We start from the raw sequence: 21,326 nt of genomic DNA on the forward strand, positions 1-21,326 counted from the left end.
AGGTGACAGGCAAATCAGTTGCTTAAAAATAATCCAAACTAAATCAATATTCCTAGATTTCTGGTGAAAACCACATCAAGAGCTCTCGTTCCTAACTCTAGGTTCGTTTGTTCTCCAGGTTAATATTCGTAACCGACAACTTATTACACCATATCATCATATGGGCGCTTGTAACATATTCATTTTTTACAGACAATTTCAATTGTTAATACCTGTTATCAAGTTGTAGACTTCCACATTTGAGAAACCTTCCATTCTGGTAAAATTTTCCTTGAAACTTGGTCCAAACCCAATCAAAACACCCTGATGATTAAAAAAACAAATGTCATTAAATGAATATTTTTTTCGTCTCTCAAATTTTACATTCACATGTTTTTTTTTTTAAAGTATCCAAGCAGTTTCAAAACGTAACGAATCTGTAGGAGCCGGGGGGGGGGGGGGGGTATATAAGGGGTTGGGTAGGGCAGATGTGTTATAATTAATGATAAATCAATATTATTATTTAAAACATCATCAATCGTTTTTCTTTTTTTCCTCGTTTTTGTTTTGAAAATACAAAAACCCGTAAACAATATTGTCAGTTGTGCTCGAGCTCAATATAGCAAACGGACTATGACCCCGTTTCCGACTTTTCTGGAAAACAAAGGTACAGAATGTCCACAATTTTTTTCTCTTATGTGAGGATGCTGAGTAGATTTGATTTCAATTTTCGGACAGATCCTTGCGCCTTACCTCTCTGACATTCAACACCCAAATATTAATCCACCCCTCCTCCACCCCCCCCCCCCCCTCCTCCCGCCATCCACAATTACAAATATTGCCAACGTACCTTCATTTCTGGATTTGATGGACTGTAGCCTCCTCGCGCACCAGTGCACATTTCGGTTTCAAAGTTTTGCTGGTTGCTAGAAAAGAGGACGTTAATGCCGTTTCATTTTATTTGCTTCAAAATTGTACTTGTCATAAAGTCATATTGACGTGTCGTTCGTGCAAGACGTTAAAAAAATATTAATCAGTGAAATTAGGATACAAAAATAAAATTTTGTATCTTAGCAACGAAAGCTACCAAGAAGGGAGCTGCTCAAATGAGTTGTATTTTACTTGATGTGTATCATATCATAATAAATCCTATACTTCTTGATTGCTTCTTGAAACTTCTTGAAAAGTCTGTGAATTCTTACCTTGCGAAGGTCTGCCAGTCATCCATAATTACCAATGCTGCCTCATGTCTGTTTTTATTGTAGAAATGATATTTTGGAGGTACTGTGTCTAGGGTATACGTATCGTATTGTCGGTTCTGGCCCTGTAAGAATAAATTGTATCATGACAATATCTCGTATGAATATGTAGAAATGGTCATTTAAAGGGTGTGAAGACTCGCGCAAAAAGACACTGCCAGTGACTCACACACAGCTTACTCATTAACCTTCCAGAAATATATCGACCAACAGAACAAGTTACGTTCATCCATACAATTTTACAGCAACCATATAATCTAGCTGGATCTAAACTGGTTCAGAATGCTAACTTACTTCGCTTTCTAACTTGGATCTGACAGTCTATCTGCAACAAAACTGTTCAAGTAATTGAATATGTTATACAACATGAAATTGACATATCTCTATTCACCGAAACCTGGCTCACATCTACCTCTGGTGACGTCATAGAAAATATCAAAATCAACAGGATAAGCCTACACTATATCCCACGTTGCAATCAGAGAGGAGGAGGTGTTGGAATTATGACCAGGAAAGACGTTTTTGTGAAGCATGTTAACGCCACAAAGTTCACTTTATTCGAAATATAATGAGATCATGATTAACACCAGTGATGGTAAAACTTTAAAATTTGCTGTTTTATACAGATGATTGTATATACAAGTTACTATACTTTTCAATGAGTTTTATAGCTTCCTTGAAAGCTTGGCCGTTTTCGCTGGCGATGTTATTCTTGCCGGGAATGTTAATATTCATTGTGATGAAAAAATGAATGTTGACACCATTAAATTTGATGATATTCTTAAGGCGTTCAATCTTTCGCAGCTCATTAATGGCTCTACTCACGTGATTGGTCATACTCTTGATGTGCTCATTGTTAACACCGATTGCGTTAATCCTATCAACATCTAATCCACTAATTACCTTCTATAAGTGATCATTTCCCTATAACCTTTGATTTACAGGGCAATTATCCTAAGATTGAATTTTCTTCTTTTTCATTTCGAATGTTCTCCCACATTGATCAAAATACGTTTATTTCTGATATCGACAATTCTCTTATCCATACTCCTAGCAGTAGTTTTATAGATGCGGTTTCATGCCCATATTATGTCTAAAACGGTCAGGGTTGTTTCTGAAGCTCCTTAGTTTGACAATGATCCTACAAACAAATTCGCAAAGAACGCAAGAAGGCTGAGAAAAGATAGCGGAAAACTTCTCTTGAAAGTGACAAATTAGTATTTATTCAAAAGAGGAAAGAAACCACAAATGCTGCATTTAACCAAAAAAAATCCTATTATATTAAGAAAGCTGAGGTTTGTGCAAACGACCCCATGGGCTTATTCAAAATATTTCAGTGTCATTGGCAACGATAATCGTGAAATTTTATTGCCCTATCATGAAAGCCAGCATGACCTTGCTGTCACTTTCAACAATTTTTTCGTCAATAAAATTACTACTCTGCGCGACAACCTTCCTGTCAGTATGACTTCATTTTCTGAGTTCAGTGACCCATTTACTGATACTCATCTTTGTGCCTTTGAACCTACTGACATTACGGAGATTCGGAAAATACTCAGCAAATCTGGTATTAAATGTTCACAAAGTGATGCACTTCCCTCAAAGCTCCTTGCTAATAACCTTGAAGTTTTACTTCCGTATATTTGCACTCTTATTAACCTTTCGGAATAGCTGTCAGTATTCATGATTTACGGCTCCTATGATGGTCTATGCGGTATGTTTCATACTGACAAAGATCTACAAGACGCATGCGCACTGGATATTTTCTTGGGGGGGGGGGGTGGTTGGTACCAGTTTGTAGTTAATTATGACACGTTCATGGCGATGCACTTTTTGCTAAAAACTTTGACTATTCGCAGAGATCGAGCGAATTAAATATTCAAACCAAAAAAATCCTTTGTAGGCCCCTATGTATACAAAACAGTTGGCCAAACCGCATATGAGACTAGTGTACAAAGCAGCAAACACCAATTCTATACAATCTACTATGATTCAATGCATAGTGAGACTTTCTAGTCGACTAACACCCGTAACGTTTGAAAGCTATCTCCCCAAAAAGGAATTTTACTGCTTTAATAGCAAAGACGAAACAGACGTGTAAAATGGTCACTAACCCTTAATTTTGTTACAAGCTCCTCTACCGTGTCAGAATCCGTAGGAGCTGTGAATACAAAGATAAAACCATTAGAAACAAAAAGACGAATGAATAACATTATGTTCTTTTGTATGGACGTGGAAGAGAATTGGAGATGACAAAATCTTCCAGGTCGTAGTAAATAATCCATTCCATGGAGCTATGAGATTAAAATGTTAACATGATATCAACAGAAGGAACAATACCAATGAGGTTTGGAGTTTTAGTTTAGTTTATTTTTCTCTATGTATCCTCCGAGGAGGTATATATAGACATACATACATTAATAATTAACACATAACATATTTCAGATGACAGTCACAAGAGAGATACAAGACAAGAAAAAGGAAGTATAAGATTACAGATAGAGTGATGGCGAATGGGACGAGCCTACCCTGTGTACAGAATGGTATAGTCGAAAGGAAATGGAGGTTGGCATTGACACGGAAGTGGGTCAATGGGGGCGTAGTACTATTATTTCTTTAATTTCGGGTAGGTTAAAGTCAAGTTTACTACATATGTTTTATGGAGAGAGGAAAGAGAGGCGTTAAGTTAATCGATGACGATGTTTTTCTTTTTTTTGTTGGAAATATCGGTTTTAAGGCTGATTAAGTAACCTGGCAACACTTACAGTGTAGTCAATATGAGTTTCTCTGTTATTGTCAGCAATGGTTCCCTTTGACCATGCGCAGTTGAAGCTATGGACTTTGTTTACTGAATTGTGGAAAATCTACGTCACTTTCCTTAAACTCTGACCCAGGCGTTACATTTGGTTGTGAAAGTCAATAAGGTGGCGCTACTCATCAACATATAATAACTAATATATATGACAAAGCTTACTTCCAGGTGATCCGTCTTTTTGCTTTCAAAATATGTTCTACTTGACATCTTTTGTCTCCTTTTTGTTTCTTTTTCTAAGTAATAACCATCCCAGCTATTAGTCAAAACCATCCAACCATTCGTCAATGCTACAGACAAGTTTACCAAAATGGGCACCTACGTATGTGTTCACTTAAATCGTTTACATATGAACACTCGTGAGTTTATCGAAATAGGGAAGCAGACGAAACTGGCTGTTTTTCATTTCAAAGATCATCATACTCTAAACCATCATAGTAAACAAAAACCCGAAACATGTGTTCTCATTTAAGCAACTGAAAAATCACAAACAGATATTGGCAATGTTCCTCAAATAATGATAAAGTTCTTGTCGTTATACTCACACTGGGCTGTTGGAGTGATAAAACCCATTGAGTTCATTCCATGTGTCGAGGAGTCGTAGAACAAGGTGTTGGGCAAAATCTGTGACATAGAGAAATTTCTCATATTTAGTTGATAAGTTATGACATGACGAAAAACAGATGCAGATGTGTACCTAACTTGAAAGCTAATTAGTTACCTCACAAATGTGGGTAAACACGCCTATACCTCACATACGTAAGTAAACACACCTATACCTCACAAACGTAAGTAAACACGCCTACACCTCACAGACGTAAGTAAACACGCCTACACCTCACAGACATAAGTAAACACGCCTACACCTCACAGACGTAAGTAAACACGTCTATACCTCACAGACGTAAGTAAACACGCATATACCTCACAGACGTAAGTAAGCACGCCTATACCTCACAGACGTAAGTAAACACGCCTATACCTCACACACGTAAGTAAACACGCCTATACCTCACAGACGTAAGTAAACACGCCTATACCTCACAGACGTAAGTAAACACGCCTATACCTCACAGACGTAAGTAAACACGCCTATACCCCACAGACGTAAGTAAACACTCTTATACCTCACAGACGTAAGTAAACACGTCTATACCTCACAGACGTAAGTAAACACGCCTATACCTCACAGACGTAAGTAAACAAGCCTATACCCCACAGACGTAAGTAAACACTCTTATACCTCACAGACGTAAGTAAACACGCCTATACCTCACAGACGTAAGTAAACACGCCTATACCTCACAGACGTAAGTAAACACTCCTATACCTCACAGACGTAAGTAAACACTCTTATACCTCACAGACGTAAGTAAACACGTCTATACCTCACAGAGGTAAGTAAACACGCCTATACCTGTGCAAACGCCCTCTTACTGAATACGAAACACGCACCTAATGAACAAATATCATATCTGGACTGACCAAAAAAAATGAGAATTTCAAAGGAGGCTTAGATATTGCTGGAAAATGTTTCGGGACACGCTGATATATGGAAGAGTATAAGAACCTACAAAACCAAAAAGATTCGGAAGAGAGTTACTGGGGTACATCGCTTAACGCAGCTACCAAGTTTGACATGTTAGGTAGATAAAAAAAAAACAGTGCATGATATGAGAGAAGACAGGAAAATGAGGAGTGGAAGTAAATATGTTATTGAATCAAAACGCTTATCCTCAATATTATCAATGGCTTAAGAAGAAGAAAAAGCAACTTACCAAAACTGACCAAACATGAATTGGAAATATGTACACAACATGACAAAAGTCATCATATAATATTCTCTCCGATTTTTTATAATTATTATTATAAATTTTGCTCGGTTGAAGGAAACATTATTGAGCATGTTTGTGTTGAAAGTGGCAATTGTTTTTGTCTTTCAATAACAGGACTTACCGAGTCAAAATATGTGGTGTTTTCACAGCTGACATCGAGGTGACCGTTCGTTGATACTATGACTATATCAAAGCAGCCCGTGACGTCATCCCGGATAAGATTCTCCATAAAGAGACCGATAGCGTCATCTACTTCTTCTAATGCAGTCTTAACCTAAAAAGGAGGACGGGTGTAAGGGTGGGGTGGGGTGGGGGTGGTGGGCAGAAAATATAGGAGAACAGAAACGAAAACGTAATATTTGCTGAAATTTTAAGAGACATCAAAAGGGATATGCAAAACTAACATATGTTACATTTTGAATTGTATCCTGATTGTAAAATGCTGTTGAGAAAACAAAATCCTCTTGATTTTTTTTTGGGATAATAGGTAAAAGTTAGTCGTTCTATTCTTCCATATTTAATTGATTTTTTTTTTGTCACTTAATTGTACAAACTCAAGTGTTGATTAGGATCGCATAACGTTTTGCATGGAGATGCACATGCACACAAAATGCACTTCTAATTTGATGCAATAATGTTTTCAACATTTTATGATATATTTCTTTAATATTTCAAACGAAGACAAACAGAGACACAGACCCAAAGATCATTATCAATCTGTGTGATAGAGATTACTGTCGCGAACAAGTTTCCCAAAAAACTAAGAAAATATGACTCCATTTCAGAGATATCACATATTTCATGTTCCTTCACACACGAAGCTGAAGACTTCGTCAAGTCTAAGTATGACGTCATCGAGACAACATTTGCCTAAATTAAGGTGTTTTCCTTTATTTTATTTATATATTTATATTTTTGGGGGGCAATGTTTTTATTTCTATAAAGGAGATGGGGTTTTGCAGCTGCTATATACAAAAGTTTGAAGTTGGTTACATAACCGACTAATGGCACTGGTTTCAGGGTAAAATGTTTTAGCATTCCACCTTGTAAATATGAAATGAAAACCAAAGAGAACGCTAGAGGTTTCAGATCTGAGTGGCACTAAAGGACATCACAGATATATGACCAGCTCCCAGACAGGACATATCACAAACGGAGCGAGTTTTTTCTTAGCTGTTTAGGCAATTATCCTTCACAAAGATCTCTAACATTGTAAGCTATAAAGATGATAATTCGGTTTGTGTGTCCTATTACTGTGAACCAGCAGTCTGCATTAAGTTAGTATATTAGCCTAGCTTTCATGAGAGAACATCGGGCAAAGTTATTGCTTTCAATAAACGGTGAAGATTAATTTTCAACTTTTGAACTAACGCCAAATTTATAGACTATTTACCTGATCAGACGACACTCCATGTTGTGTTATTGTATTGCCAGGTTCTTCCATGTAAATATTCACAAATTTTGCTCTGAAAGGAGAATGAGAAACCCAATATATATATATATATATATATATATATATATATATATATATATATATATATATATATATATATATATATATATATATATATATATATATATGTATATATATATATATGTATATATATATATATATATATATGTGTGTGTGTGTTTACTGTCGCCATGGCAACCGTAAACACACACGCCTGAAGCCGAGATAGCCTTTGTTGTTCAGTTGCCTGATGATCGGTGCGCGAGCCGTACCCGTGAAACTCCGAGTAGCAGTATGATGATAGTTTAGTTAAGTATATTATGTGATATATATATATATATATATATATATATATATATACAACACTTAATTATATTCCGGCCATTTGATTGGTCGATTCGATTGCATGCAAAACCCGCTCTATTGCACTCTATGAAATAGAACCATGTGTTATACTTTTTTGATAGCACTTTTTTTCAATGGTAAAAGAGCAGAGAAACCTGTCTGTTCAAAACAATCTGTTGCATGAGTGCATTTTACATCCAATTATATCCAAATTTGAAGGTGTTGTATAAAACAAATAATGAATGGTTTCCATTCGTGCATTAGTGCCAATATTTCATTCGTTGAAAGATGTAATTTGTCCCATTCAACTCGGCTGCGCCTCGTTGAATGGAACATTCCAACTTTCAACTCATGAAATATTTGCACTATTGCACTCATAACCATTTATTAATTGTATAATATATATATATATATATATATATATATATATATATATATATATATATAAATATATATATATATATATATAAACATATATATATATATAAACATATATATATTTATATGTATACAATATAAAATATATTATATGCAGGAGAACTCAATTTAGAGTTAGTTGAAACATATATGCTAAAAATGTACGGTGAAAGTGCTACATCCGCAACAGTGGCGTGTGGAAGGTACTTTTGAGTGGGGGGGGGGGGGGGCTGAAGACTGATGGCCGGCCTGGGGGAGGGGTCTAAGGAGAGGGGGTGTCCCCCTCCCCTTTGGAAATGTTTTGCATTTCCAGGTGGGCTCAGATGCAATTTGGTGCAATATAGCACACTTCAACACTCACTCCATTTTGTAAATAATTTTGCATTTTCACCTGGCCTTAGATGCAATTTGGTGCTCCAAATGAGATTTTTTTCTCATTTGGAAATGAAAAAGGGGTTTTCTGACTTGCGAAGCGGGGGGCGGAATGATACTTCCGCCCCTCCATATTTTTTACTGGGGGCGCTGGCGCCCCCCCCCCCCCAGCCCCCGGTTCCTACGCCCTTGAATTAAGTCATTTCAGAGAAGAAAAACTGTAGTGCCTCGACTTACTTATTACTTGGCAGTGTAAACCAGTTTAGGGCAGACTGTATCCTGGCGTGGAAATCAATATCGCTGGGAAAAAAATAAATAAATAAATCACTGGTATAAAACGAAACTATTAAAACGTGTAAAAAGAAAATGAACTTTGAGAGAAACTTAAAGACGACACAATATTTGAATCTGTGTATTATTAGAGGGAAAACAAACGCTTATGCTAATGTGCTTAATGAGACAAATGTGGTTACGATAATCAAGCACCCCCTTTAACCCCCCCCCCCCCCACAACCTTGAATTGAGCTGAGTTATACTCATACTTTTCCTTTGTATGTAGAAACCTGCCGATAGGAACGATTGTGATGATGAACCTTTAACCCGATTAAGCTAACGTAGTCTTGGTCGTAATTCGTTTGGGGATATGCTATGCTTTTGCTGCCCCTCCCCACACCCCACTCTCCACTATATATTATATATTATGTTACAATGGTGGAGAAATGGTAATGAAAGTTGTTTTCGATTTTGCTTCATACATTAGGGAACTACGAGGGGGGGGGGGGTTCTTAAAAAATATAAGTCTCAGTCAAAAGAAAATACGATTGTTTGGGGTTGTTTGTCCTTCTGCTTGTGTTCGGAGGAGGGCGGGATACAGTCAAGTTTATCAAACGTATTGGCATCACCAAGGGTAGATTACGATATGTTAACACCCCACAACTTACTGGTCTTGGGTATTTACTATACTTCCCGGTCATTACTGACTTCAGTAACTTCACCAAATACGTTAATAACAACGAGGATTCCAGGGGGTTGAAATAACCCTGGAAATTACAGTTCTAAGCCTTGACAATGGTAAAGGAAAATTCAGTGGGCGTTGACCCTGAAGTAGGTAAGTGGTGGCGCAGTGCTAAAATGTTATCAACATTGGCAAGCTAGTTTGATGTGAGAGCATATGTAGAATGGAGGCGGATATAGATAGGGGTGAATTTGATACTGGCTACGATACACTGAGAATATGCAAACACAAGTCTGGTTGGTACATTGACCTTATTTTCAAGACCATAATATTAAACACATTACGTGCATGCAAGTTAAACGTATACATAAGAATGATAGTATTGTACTCACGGGTTGTGTTGTACGTAATAGTGAGGGTTCGGATCCACATTAAACCCACCAATGCTTTGTTCTTGTACAGTGTTACCAATCCATGAGTGACTACCTGTGATGACTCCTTGCTCTTTCGCTATCTGCCAGATCTAAAGAAAAACATATAAAAACTGATGTATAATATCAAGGACTTCAAACTAAAACATACACACAACTGATATATAATACCGAGGACTTAAACTAAAAATACACAAAACTGCTATATAATACCGAGGACTTACACTAAAAATACACAAAACTGCTATATAATACCGAGGACTTAAACTAAAAATACACAAAACTGCTATATAATACCGAGGACTTAAACTAAAAATACACAAAACTGATATATAATACCGAGGACTTAAACTAAAATACACAAAACTGATATATAATACCGAGGAGTTAAACTAAAAATACACAAAACTGATATATAATACCGAGGACTTAAACTAAAAATACACAAAACTGCTATATAATACCGAGGAGTTAAACTAAAAATACACAAAACTGATATATAATACCGAGGACTTAAACTAAAAATACACAAAACTGATATATAATACCGAGGACTTAAACTAAAAATACACAAAACTGATATATAATACCGAGGACTTCAAACAAAGACATACACAAAACTGATATATAATACCGAGGACTTAAACTAAAAATACACAAAACTGATATATAATACCGAGGACTTAAACTAAAAATACACAAAACTGATATATAATACCGAGGACTTAAACTAAAAATAAACAAAACTGATATATAATACCGAGGACTTAAACTAAAAATACACAAAACTGATATATAATACCGAGGATTTTAAACTTCGTAAATTACGTTTATAGGTGGGATGACATTGGGTAGGTGGGATAACATGAGGTAGGTGGGATAACATGAGGTGGGTGGGATGGCATAGGGCAGCAAGGAGAATGTGATGTAGTGAGTTACGGTATACAGTTGGATTAGGTTCGATAAAGTCGTGTGTCAGGGTAGCCAAGGGTGGGTTGGTTAGAGAAATACTATTGTGCATGGGCTTAGGTATGGTAGTGCAATGTTGGGTATGGGGGTATAGTGTAAATTAAGGTACATTCAATACGATAACAACCATATATTAATTCGAAGTTTGCTTTACCCCACCCATCATCATTTTATTACACATAATTTCAAAGAAATAAAATGGTTCTTACAGGTTTGCCATTATACCATCCTGGATTCTGAAGGGTGAGACTCTGTGGGTTGTTTCTCGGATCGAAGGCCCCTGCTATTCCGTCCCTCTCTAAATAGTCAGAAATGACGCCGTGAATAGTTGGATATAAACCCTGGTGGAGAAAGGAACGACGAGAAAATGACATTAATGTTACTGAAAATGATTTTATTTGTTATATTGAGAATTGAGTCTTCACCTTCAACAAGAAGTAGGGATACAAATTAAGAGCATGTGAAAAAGGAGGGTTAGGAGTCACGCAAATAAATGTTCAGTGGTTTTGATACTATTTGGGCAATCATACTCAAAAGCTGAAATTAAGTAAACGTCCTCTTACCCTTTGATACTAAACAACTAACCAACCTTTCAAGTTTTCATTCAAACAATGACAGTTATTTAAGACAAACTCGAAACTTTTTAATTTGTATCTTGCATGTCATTAGTCAATGATTGTGAACAGGACATGTCTGAGGGCCGGATACTCAGAACTGAACCATAATATTCTCTGAATTTAGTAAAATACAGAGATTAATCATCTTCTCTGTAGGTTTGGTGATAAAAATTGAAAACATAATCATGTTAAATATAGTTCAAATTAATCATCAGTATCGCCCCCCCCCCCCCCAATAGATGCTAGAATGTTAGATTAATGGTCATCCAATACTTAAAATATCAACATGCACTTTAGTGCCAATCTCAAAGTATATAGTTATTTATTGTCCAATAGATTGGGAATAATTTGGAGGTTCAGAGCCGCTAGGAAATTACTTTCGAAAACTTCTAGCAAATTACATGTCCCCTCTAGGCTTCCGTATTAGCGTGCTACAATTCGTTGGCCATTACTAATGATCTTTTAAAGGTACAGACTTACGGTGACGAGAGTGTAAAGATTCGGATACGTAGTTGATGGATACGAGGGTTCCATTTTAGTCGCAACAGATCCACATTCAGCTGGAATGAAATTAGAGACAAAAACACACTGAATATGAATGTTTTCGTTGTTTATTCGTTGGCAAATCAGATTAGTTATTTCCTTACCACAAATTGAAAAGAATAAATATGGGAGCATCCGCGGGGTATCACTTTTAACATTCACTTCCAGCAGCAAACGAATTATTTAGGTATTCATAGACAACAGTACATGGAACTGGAATGGATATGGGTTACAACGCTAAGTGACGTCAATTTAGTTTCTTGATTACCTGTGTTGTGTAAATGTGTTGCAGAATCTAATGTATGGGATACTCGCACTGACATAGTTAAATTGATTTTGCCTCACGTAGTAATATAATCTGAATGTGGCAGACGAACTTTGCCACTTTCATGGCTGCTCAGGTTCTGTAATATGCTTGATCCCACACACGACCTAGAGCGAAATTTTAACTGCAGTATACTGTTATATGTTATTTTATCCAATCATATGCGAGTCTTTTCTGTGACGTAACATATTGTATATTCATTAGTAACACGTAAACAACACATTATTATCATTGCAAGGTTTAATTATAAGGGTATATCCGACAGAAAATGTGCTTCCATGACCGAAGGAATCCGCATTTCCTTCGCATTCATCCTTCACTAACGGAAGGGCGCGTAACTGTCGAATTCACTGCCAAAAAAATGGCGGCATTTGCATATTACATGACTAAGGTGCAGATCAAATATTGTATTTCCTCGTGTTACACAATGAGGGGAGATGATATTGACAAACCAAATGCCAAGTTTGTGAACTTTATTTCGAATAGAATCGAGATTTGGACAGAATTTGTCCTTGTCTTTGTTTGTAAGCAGCTGTTATTAAAACTAAGGGCAGCGATTTGAAATACCTCTTGAGTAATCCATTGTAACACATGACGAATGCCTCTACTATGTGTGGCTGTAACAGTTGTGTTTTATCTGCAGCACTGTTATCGAATTATCTACACAGTCTCAGCTCATTTTATGTATTTGATTCGACCAAAACAGTCCAAACAAATTTGAAAGAGAGTGGCAGTGGTGATTATTTGGAAGCATTCAAGCATGCATGACACCAGTTACAGAGGTCATATGTAAATAGCAAGTCATGATACTATAGGGCAGTTAGTATAGCCTATATGTATATCTCTCTTTCTCTCTTCCACAGCAAATTGTACAACAGGCTAACCCATATCAGGTCTAATAGCAACTGCCTGGTTATTGCCTACACCATTCGAAAGTGCTTAAAGACGGTATGGGTGCCTTGGTGAGGAACACGAATCCTCATACATTATAAGCTGCTATGAAGTTTATCAGTGTTGCTTGTGTTTTGGTCAGAAAATAATCTTAAAGTTACCGCAACTGTTTGCAACCAAACACGGGGGTTTAAAAACAAAAACAAGAAACTTTTGCAGGTTAAGTAGATGGGAGAGTGCTTGATTTAGGTGGAGACAGGTAGCAGCGGGGTAAATCCGCGAGATACCCTCTGTCAGTATACGGCTTGAATAAACCCACCTGAAGTAATTTAAAACCTCACTATAGCTGACTGGTTTGGGTATTTACATCACTCCTCACTTTACCTGTCTGCATTTCTATTTACCCTAGCCTATCAACTGGTAACATTCTTGCACTGCGTCCTCTATATAACCCTATCTAAGGTCACTGACCATCCCCTTTCGAATGTACCCTTCCGATCTCTCTACGTGCGTGTTTACAACAGGACTTTAGACCTGGTTTTAGCATTCTTAGTGGACTCTCTTGAAGTCAGGAGGAAGTTTACTACATCATTAGTTTTGCCTGCTACGAATCACTGCTTAAATATCCTTGAATATTCCATGTTTGTGAAATGCATGTAGTTTACCCTTTTCAGTAGTAAATCAGCAAGATCCCCTTTGACAGTGCCGATTGAAAACACACACCTTGAACACAAGCCTCCGGATAGCAGCATATGCCGTTATCTCGTTTTCGTTACTCTCCGATAATAGCTTCATATTGAGTTCGCACACTACGGCTCTTGAGGTACATTCTGCACGGTAACTACAAACTACACTGATTCTTTGGGGCGCGGACGGTGTCAAAATATGACCTCATCACATTCTAGTCTAGAGAGGTCGCCATCATTTCGATTTGAAGAGGAGGAATCGACGAAGACGGAAGGGGTTAGGATATGGGGAAACTGTCATATGCTATATCTATTCATTCTGAAATCCTCTTAATTCAGTAATTCCACTAGCCAGAACATACCAAGTCGATGAATGTTGGGAATAATTTCCCGCCAAGAGTCATTCATGAATTCTGGTCGGAAGCCGTCTAATGCAATCATAAGTGTAGAGCGTCGTGAATATCTAAAAAAAAAAAAAATTGAAGAGAAGAGTACGAAAATATATCAAAATCGATTCAGTTCATTAAAAAAAAAACATGGGTGAATAATAAACTATATTTCAAGCCTTTAAAATTTCATTTGCATTTTGTATGCTGAAATAGACTTAGTGAATGAATAATAAAACAAAACAAATATAAAATATAGCAGTTGATAACAACAAGAGATAAGACCAATGAAACCATAACATATTATTAAAACATTTCATCCGAGTTTTTCGGGGTTTTCTTCGGGTTTTTCAATGAGGATATCTCTAGACGGGCTTAAAACGTGCAACAATTATATCTGAGCGTTGGTCTGGAAGGATTACCTTTCAGCTTTAATGTCACGTGACATTACAGCTGAAAACGACATAATTATTATGAGGGCGGCGCTGTTATCACGCCATAGGTAAAGTCAAAGGTCAATTCGTGTCGTTAAGTTGTGATTGCTATGCACAGCTGCAGTCACAAAGTAGGAAGTTTCTTTGCAAAGGCTTTTATTGTTCCTTGTCGAAAAAACCCAACAAATTATTAGCTATTTCTTTGGATGGTATATGTTATTCGGTTTTAACCTTCACAAAGTCATTGAAAACAAAGTTTCATAATTTACATTAGGTTGCAATCTATATCATTTTGAATATCATCTTCTCATTCGTGCATAATGTACTAATTGATCTATTTCATGCCAAAGTTTTTTTATGACGAGTATAAAACTTGTATACTAACATAGTTGTTTGTACTAGTACTCGATACCATGAATTTCTACTCGTAATCGATATCATGAATTTGTACCCGTACTCGATACCATGACTTTGTACCCGTACTCGATATCATGATTTTGTACTCATACTCGATACCATGAATTGGTATTCGTACTCGATATCATGACTTTGTACCCGTAATCGATATCATGACTTTGTACTCGTACTCGATATCATGAATTGGTATTCGTACTCGATATCATGACTTTGTACCCGTACTCGATATCATGGAGATGTACCCGTACTTGATAGCATGAATTTGTACTCGTACTCGATATCATGGCATTATGAAAATCTAGTTTAGTTACTAGTGCACTACGCACATGCGTGTGTGTGCACCCCACGCGTCCCCTCCCCCATTTAAACCCACACAATACTTAATAATATGTTATTAGCGTCACAACTATATACATATGTACATCTGTTTGACTGAGTTTATTATTTGTCTTTCTAGGCGAACCATATAGGTTTATAAGGTGAGTCAACTACTTACACATGTATGCACGGTGTAGTTAACAAGGACGTCGTGGGTGGTGATATTTGAGCTGAATGCTGATCAAACACTTAACGTTAATTTCAGGACTGATTAACGTAACCAGAAAACCAGTTAGCTTTGTGATTCCTTGCCATACAATTTGCTCAAAATTCAAAAATGATGTAATTATCTTACTAATGAAGAGCAATTGAGTTATAATTTTTCCAAGAATTAAGTGAGAACCAGAAAAGATTTGAAAAATCCCTTGTGGGCATTAATCGTGTCTTTCACTCATAAGTATTTTACGGTATAGAAGTTTTAAACCAAAATCTTTCCAAGATCTAGAAAGAACAGCCTTCTTATGTGAAATATAGACACATTATGCCAATTTGAGACAGAAAATCCCTTAAATATTTGTTCAGATTTACGCAAAATTGTTTATGTACTGTGAAAAACATTTTTGAGAAAATGGCCTCATTTTTCCCATTTGAGATAACCTGTTTGACCCCTTGAAGTTTCACAGGGAGAAACCCTTATATATGAGGTTTAAGTGCACGTTTAAAGCAAGAGTATGATCGTTGAAGCAGATTTCATTACCTGGGTGATGCCAGGTATGTTTCGTTGAAGACCTACGGATATAGCCCCTTCACACAACTAAACTGAACTCTGCATTATCCTCATCCGGTACTCGCGACTGTCTTTATTATAACTATGACTTAAGTCATTCACTTTTTACAGAACTTGAGATGGAACGACTCACAACCTATGACATAAGCCTTCATGCACCATACAGATTTACTCCCCTCTCCCTTCTTCATGTCATCCTGAGGCTCAAGCTGATTAGACAACCCGAAAGTAGAAAGATTGCATGCATATCCTGGCATTTGTCACCCAGGCAGCTTGTCTTGTGGGGGGGGGGGGGAGGTGAGGGGGGAGACAGATGAGCCTCTGTAGGCACTTGCCTAATCAGCCCATTGGATATGTCTATAGTCCGCACGACACCCTAATGTTAACCTTAGCTATGGAACAAGAAGTTGTCTAAGAGCTGAAGCCCTATAGAAACCCCAACAAAACACGGTACCATACTATCTGGTAGCAATACCATATTGGGAGTTCATAGTCTAAAAGATAAAACACACCACCTGTTATTTATTCAACAAAATTTTTACTTATTTTTATCCACATGTAGACCTAAATATATATATATATATATATATATATATATATATATATATATATATATATATATATATATATATATATATATCCACTACCACGTAAATACTTCCAGGGATAAGTCTGTAAAATGTCAGTAACAAGAATGCAAATTTGGTGGTTTCTTTGCCTTCAAGATATTCCAAATCACACTCAAGGGTTTTGGAAGGGCAAAGGGGGAGAATATAAATACAGTGCAGCCACTATGGAATTACAATGTGCGAGTTTTTCGATCGGTAAGACCAGTTGTTTTTGTCTTTGAACCGTGGAATCAGGGCTAACTCAATTCGAAAATAACCAAATGATCGTTATTTTATAGTGTAACATAAACGTGGACTTGTTTTCAGGCATTAGTTCTATATGAAGGACAATAAGTCTATTGGTACCTACCGTATATGGTTACCCTATAGGAATATCTCACAATAGAACAAAATGGAACTTGGTTTGGGGAATTTATGCTTGATTTAACACAAATTTAAACAAAACCTTACTGGTTTGGGTATTTAGAACGACGATACTTTAACCTGTCTCCAATCTACATATACACTCAAATCGACCCAGCTTACAAAAGTTGGTAACATTTAAGTACTTTTTTTTTGCATATTTATCTTGTAATGTCTGTAAGAGTTTTTCAAGTTAAAGATGACTATGACGTCATAAATCCTGATAAATTCTTCATGACTTTCCGTCGATTGTTATAAAACCTGAAATTGTTCACTCCGAGCTTACTCGAAGAGGACCAGGATTAGTATATGAGAAACATATATTACGTAATGATCGGTTGCTTTTTAGGTTGTTTTTCCAGCCGTTTCTTGAATGACTATCGACATGCTTAGTGCTTATTTCATTATATCAAATATGTGAAGGAAAAAAAACAGGACTATCTTTAATAGTATAAGTTGCCATTCTCACTCACATTCCATCTCTTACAATATGGGTAGTTTGAGGGCTTAGCACCCACACCCGTTTGCGAACCCTAGTGACGCCCCTACAAGTTACTCTGTTATAGTTTTAAAAAACAGTATATCTTGCCCAATTGCTGATGTTTGGTTTGAGAAAAAACTTTCTAACTATTTTAAACATTTGCTGTAAAATAGGGTTACTATACACAACAGTAACTTTTGCACACCTGAAGGTGGACATTAATACATGAATATTCAGAAACAACAGTAGTTTTGACAGATTTTAGGATCTCTTTTCGAATTCTGTGGGTTAGCAACTCACCCATTCTTTGCAGGATCTTCGCAAACCATATTACATTCTTGTCCGAGAGTAATTGCAAACGCCCCACTGTAATCAACGCCTGGTAAGAAAAGAAATAAAAGGAATGAAAAGTTATTAATCAAGCAAATTAAATAAATATTGAAGAAGTCTAATTTGCATGATCCATGACGATTGGTCCATCGACATACAACGGGTTACATATTCTCTGACGTCATAGTATAAAAAACCACTCTTAAGTCACGTGACATTAAAGCTAAAAACGACATCATTATTTATTTATCAGCTAAATCGAAGAACACCTTATGCAGTACAACATACCCATATTTTTCAAATTATTATTTTTTTTCTGAATTTGTAGAAATCTAAAAAATGACTTCGACATCGAACCAGGGAAGATAAGGGTAAGTCGAGTGTTTAGTCTCTACTCAACGTAGTTATTCGGATTTTAGTAAGGGATATCTTACTCATTTAAGAAAAGTCACCCATGATAGAGCCTAGACTAGAAAACCAACCAACTTGATCCACCATTTACCCCCAACAGTCCCCTTACATCGAGACTGTAACCGTCTAATCTTGACGATGTTACGTGAAGTGAGTACCAAGTGTCAGTTGATACTATACACATGATCGGGTTGGTGGTGCGCCCTCTATTCTATGATATACTTTTTTAAGAAAAGTCACCCAGGAAAGAACCTGGGCACGAACACTAAACTACCGAACGACTGATCCGCTCTCAACCCCAGTCCCCATTGCATCGAGACTGTGACTGTGTGATCGTCGTCGGGTGTGTATCACCCATTCCCCTCTAAAGGGAACAGATACTACACATGATCTTAGCCGAGAAGGCCGAAAAGCGATCTATTCTATTCTATGAGAACAGAAAGTGACAAAACACGTGCCCGTATTTCAGAGAACTTCACTTCGCATTTTATGAATATATGAAAATAAGAAAATCAGGATTCATTGTTAATGTTCGTGATTTCTAACAAACTAAAAAACAGTAAGCTTATACTTTCAATTGCTTAAATTGGATTTCAATCGTTTCGAATACCAGATCAAATTTCTCGCAGATTATGCCTACACAGTGTAAGAACAATCCCGTGACCTATACAGTGTTCAAACAAACAAACAAACAAACAAACAAACAGTGTTCAAACAAAAGTTCATCACTTCACTTCTCAGCGTATTCATAAAAAGGAAAAAAAGAGGTAGAAATGAAAGGAACAATAACGTTAAGAAATTAACGTTTTTTGTTTTTGTTTTTATACTTACTTCGATTGCTTAGAGATAAGCCGAGAGCTAAGGCAATGGCAAGGATCACCATGAATATGATTGCCTGAAAAAATGGAAGAGAATGAAATATTATCGATAAGAATTCTCCATTCTTCCAAGTGAGCTTCATATATCGAATTAGGGATAATTATTAATTATGATTATTGTATATTGGAACAGAATTGTGACGTCATGATGAGAGTATATGTAGGCTACTGCTGTATTTGCAGTAGTGCGCATATTTCGAAATTGTAACAAATATTTTGTTTCTGGGAGAGAGGGGTGGGGGTGATGGTAAGGGCGGCCTTACCATAACACCTGTACCATAATAACTCATGTATGGTAAATGTTCTTACTGCTTCCTTCATAAAGTGCATTTTGCGCTGTATCATTTCTGTGGTCTTTTGCATATTCATGTTCGAGTAATACATATTCATCCTGAGGAGAAAACACTTCGAACTGTCGCAAAACCGATAACTGACTATTTTTGCGCGTAGCAATGTCATATTACAATGTGATATGTGACTATATAATAACATTGGGGCTTCTCACGGTAAGGAATTCCATCATCGAACATGAGAAAAAGTACATCTATCTGATGGATGATATATTAAGTAATAAATTCAAAATAGGGAGTTACACAAGAAGGAAATGATTGATGAGATGGTGTTAATACACGTTAACTATACTGCTTAGGTTATATGTAACAAATAGTAACAAAAACTGCAGATAAGATGGAATTAGGTAAAACATATACTAAACACCTCAGTTAGTTAGTAGTAGAAGCTGTATAACGAGACAGATGGCTCATATTATTTACTTGCAAGTACCTTTACATTATTACGCAAATAACGATATCTGTTTGATTCTGTTAGCTTAAAATATACATAATAATAATACATAATTTTTATATAGCGCCAAACAAACTATGAAATAATTCTCGTAAGCGCTTGGTTTTGTTTCATTCACTGTCAGATGTAGACACCTTATGAAAGGGTTTCAATATAGGTTCCCCTTCAAAGGTTCACTATACTAGAACAGAAATATCTCGCCACTGTTAGATTTCAATAACTGATGTGTACCTAAAAGTACATCTGTCTTTACATCATAGCATCGAGGGCTGAAGCTGGTATAATTACATAATATCACCTTAATATCTCGCATTCTTTTCACCAGTGGCGTAGGAAGGTACTTTTGAGTGGGGGGGGGGGTGGCTGAAGACTGATGGCCGGCCTGGGGGAGAGGTCTAATGGGAGGGGGTGTCCCCCTCCCTTTTTGGAACTTTTTGCATTTCCAGGTAGCCTCAGATGCAATTTGGTGCAATATAGCACACTTCAACGCCCACTCCATTTTGTAAACTTAATTTTGTATTTTCACCAGGCCTTAGATGCAATTTGGTGCTCCAAATGAGATTTTTTTTTTCTCATTTGGAAATGAAAAAGGGGTTTTCTGACTTGCGAAGCGGGGGGACGGAATGATACTTCCGCCCCTCCACATTTTTCACTGGGGGGGCTGGCGCCCCCAGCCCCCCCCCCCCCGGTTCCTACGCCCTTGCTTTTCACCTTTGATTGGAATTTGGAGAGGAGTGAGGATCCTCTCATATCAAAGATTTCACTGCTTACCTTAATGAATGTAGTCACAATGGACAAATGCAGAATGTGATTGAAACAACCATGTGCACTATATAATAACGAGACACAACCAGGTGTGTTGTTACCGAGTTTGAAACCTCAGCATAGTGAAGGTTATACAAGCTATGCATGCCTATACGCAAAGCAATTTTGAGTTTACTGCATTTTAATTGGTGGATGCGGGTGACGTAACTAACACCAAAATAACAATGATACCCTTAAACATAACATGACTGGGAAAACACGTAACAAAGACTTTTCACACATTGACAATGGTATCTATACCGCAGCTATAGGTGGAGAATATATATAGTTGAAATGTTATGCTGACACTTTTCAAGTTTAAAATGTCCTGATTCACAACAAGATATCAACAATGC

At 36.8% G+C, this 21,326-nt stretch overlaps 1 protein-coding gene across 9 annotated transcripts in view; it reads right to left on the reverse strand.

Annotated features, from left to right (window-relative positions):
• The window catches only part of LOC139974207 (ectonucleotide pyrophosphatase/phosphodiesterase family member 3-like), a 62,613-nt gene that overhangs the window by 9,134 nt on the left and 32,153 nt on the right, over nt 1–21,326 (reverse strand). For all 9 annotated transcript variants that reach the window (XM_071981195.1, XM_071981194.1, XM_071981193.1 and 6 more), the window contains 14 exons: nt 19,316–19,379; nt 18,044–18,122; nt 14,252–14,352; nt 11,925–12,004; nt 11,037–11,168; nt 9,820–9,950; nt 8,710–8,772; nt 7,279–7,351; nt 6,007–6,159; nt 4,596–4,674; nt 3,353–3,399; nt 1,182–1,303; nt 830–905; nt 213–303 (listed from right to left, as the gene is read on the reverse strand). In XM_071981195.1, the coding sequence (XP_071837296.1) occupies nt 213–303; nt 830–905; nt 1,182–1,303; nt 3,353–3,399; nt 4,596–4,674; nt 6,007–6,159; nt 7,279–7,351; nt 8,710–8,772; nt 9,820–9,950; nt 11,037–11,168; nt 11,925–12,004; nt 14,252–14,352; nt 18,044–18,122; nt 19,316–19,379 (1,291 nt within the window). The remainder of the gene's footprint in view (nt 1–212; nt 304–829; nt 906–1,181; nt 1,304–3,352; nt 3,400–4,595; nt 4,675–6,006; nt 6,160–7,278; nt 7,352–8,709; nt 8,773–9,819; nt 9,951–11,036; nt 11,169–11,924; nt 12,005–14,251; nt 14,353–18,043; nt 18,123–19,315; nt 19,380–21,326) is intronic.

Source organism: Apostichopus japonicus, chromosome 9, assembly GCF_037975245.1.
Source record: "Apostichopus japonicus isolate 1M-3 chromosome 9, ASM3797524v1, whole genome shotgun sequence".
In the NCBI taxonomy this organism is placed as follows: domain Eukaryota; kingdom Metazoa; phylum Echinodermata; class Holothuroidea; order Aspidochirotida; family Stichopodidae; genus Apostichopus; species Apostichopus japonicus.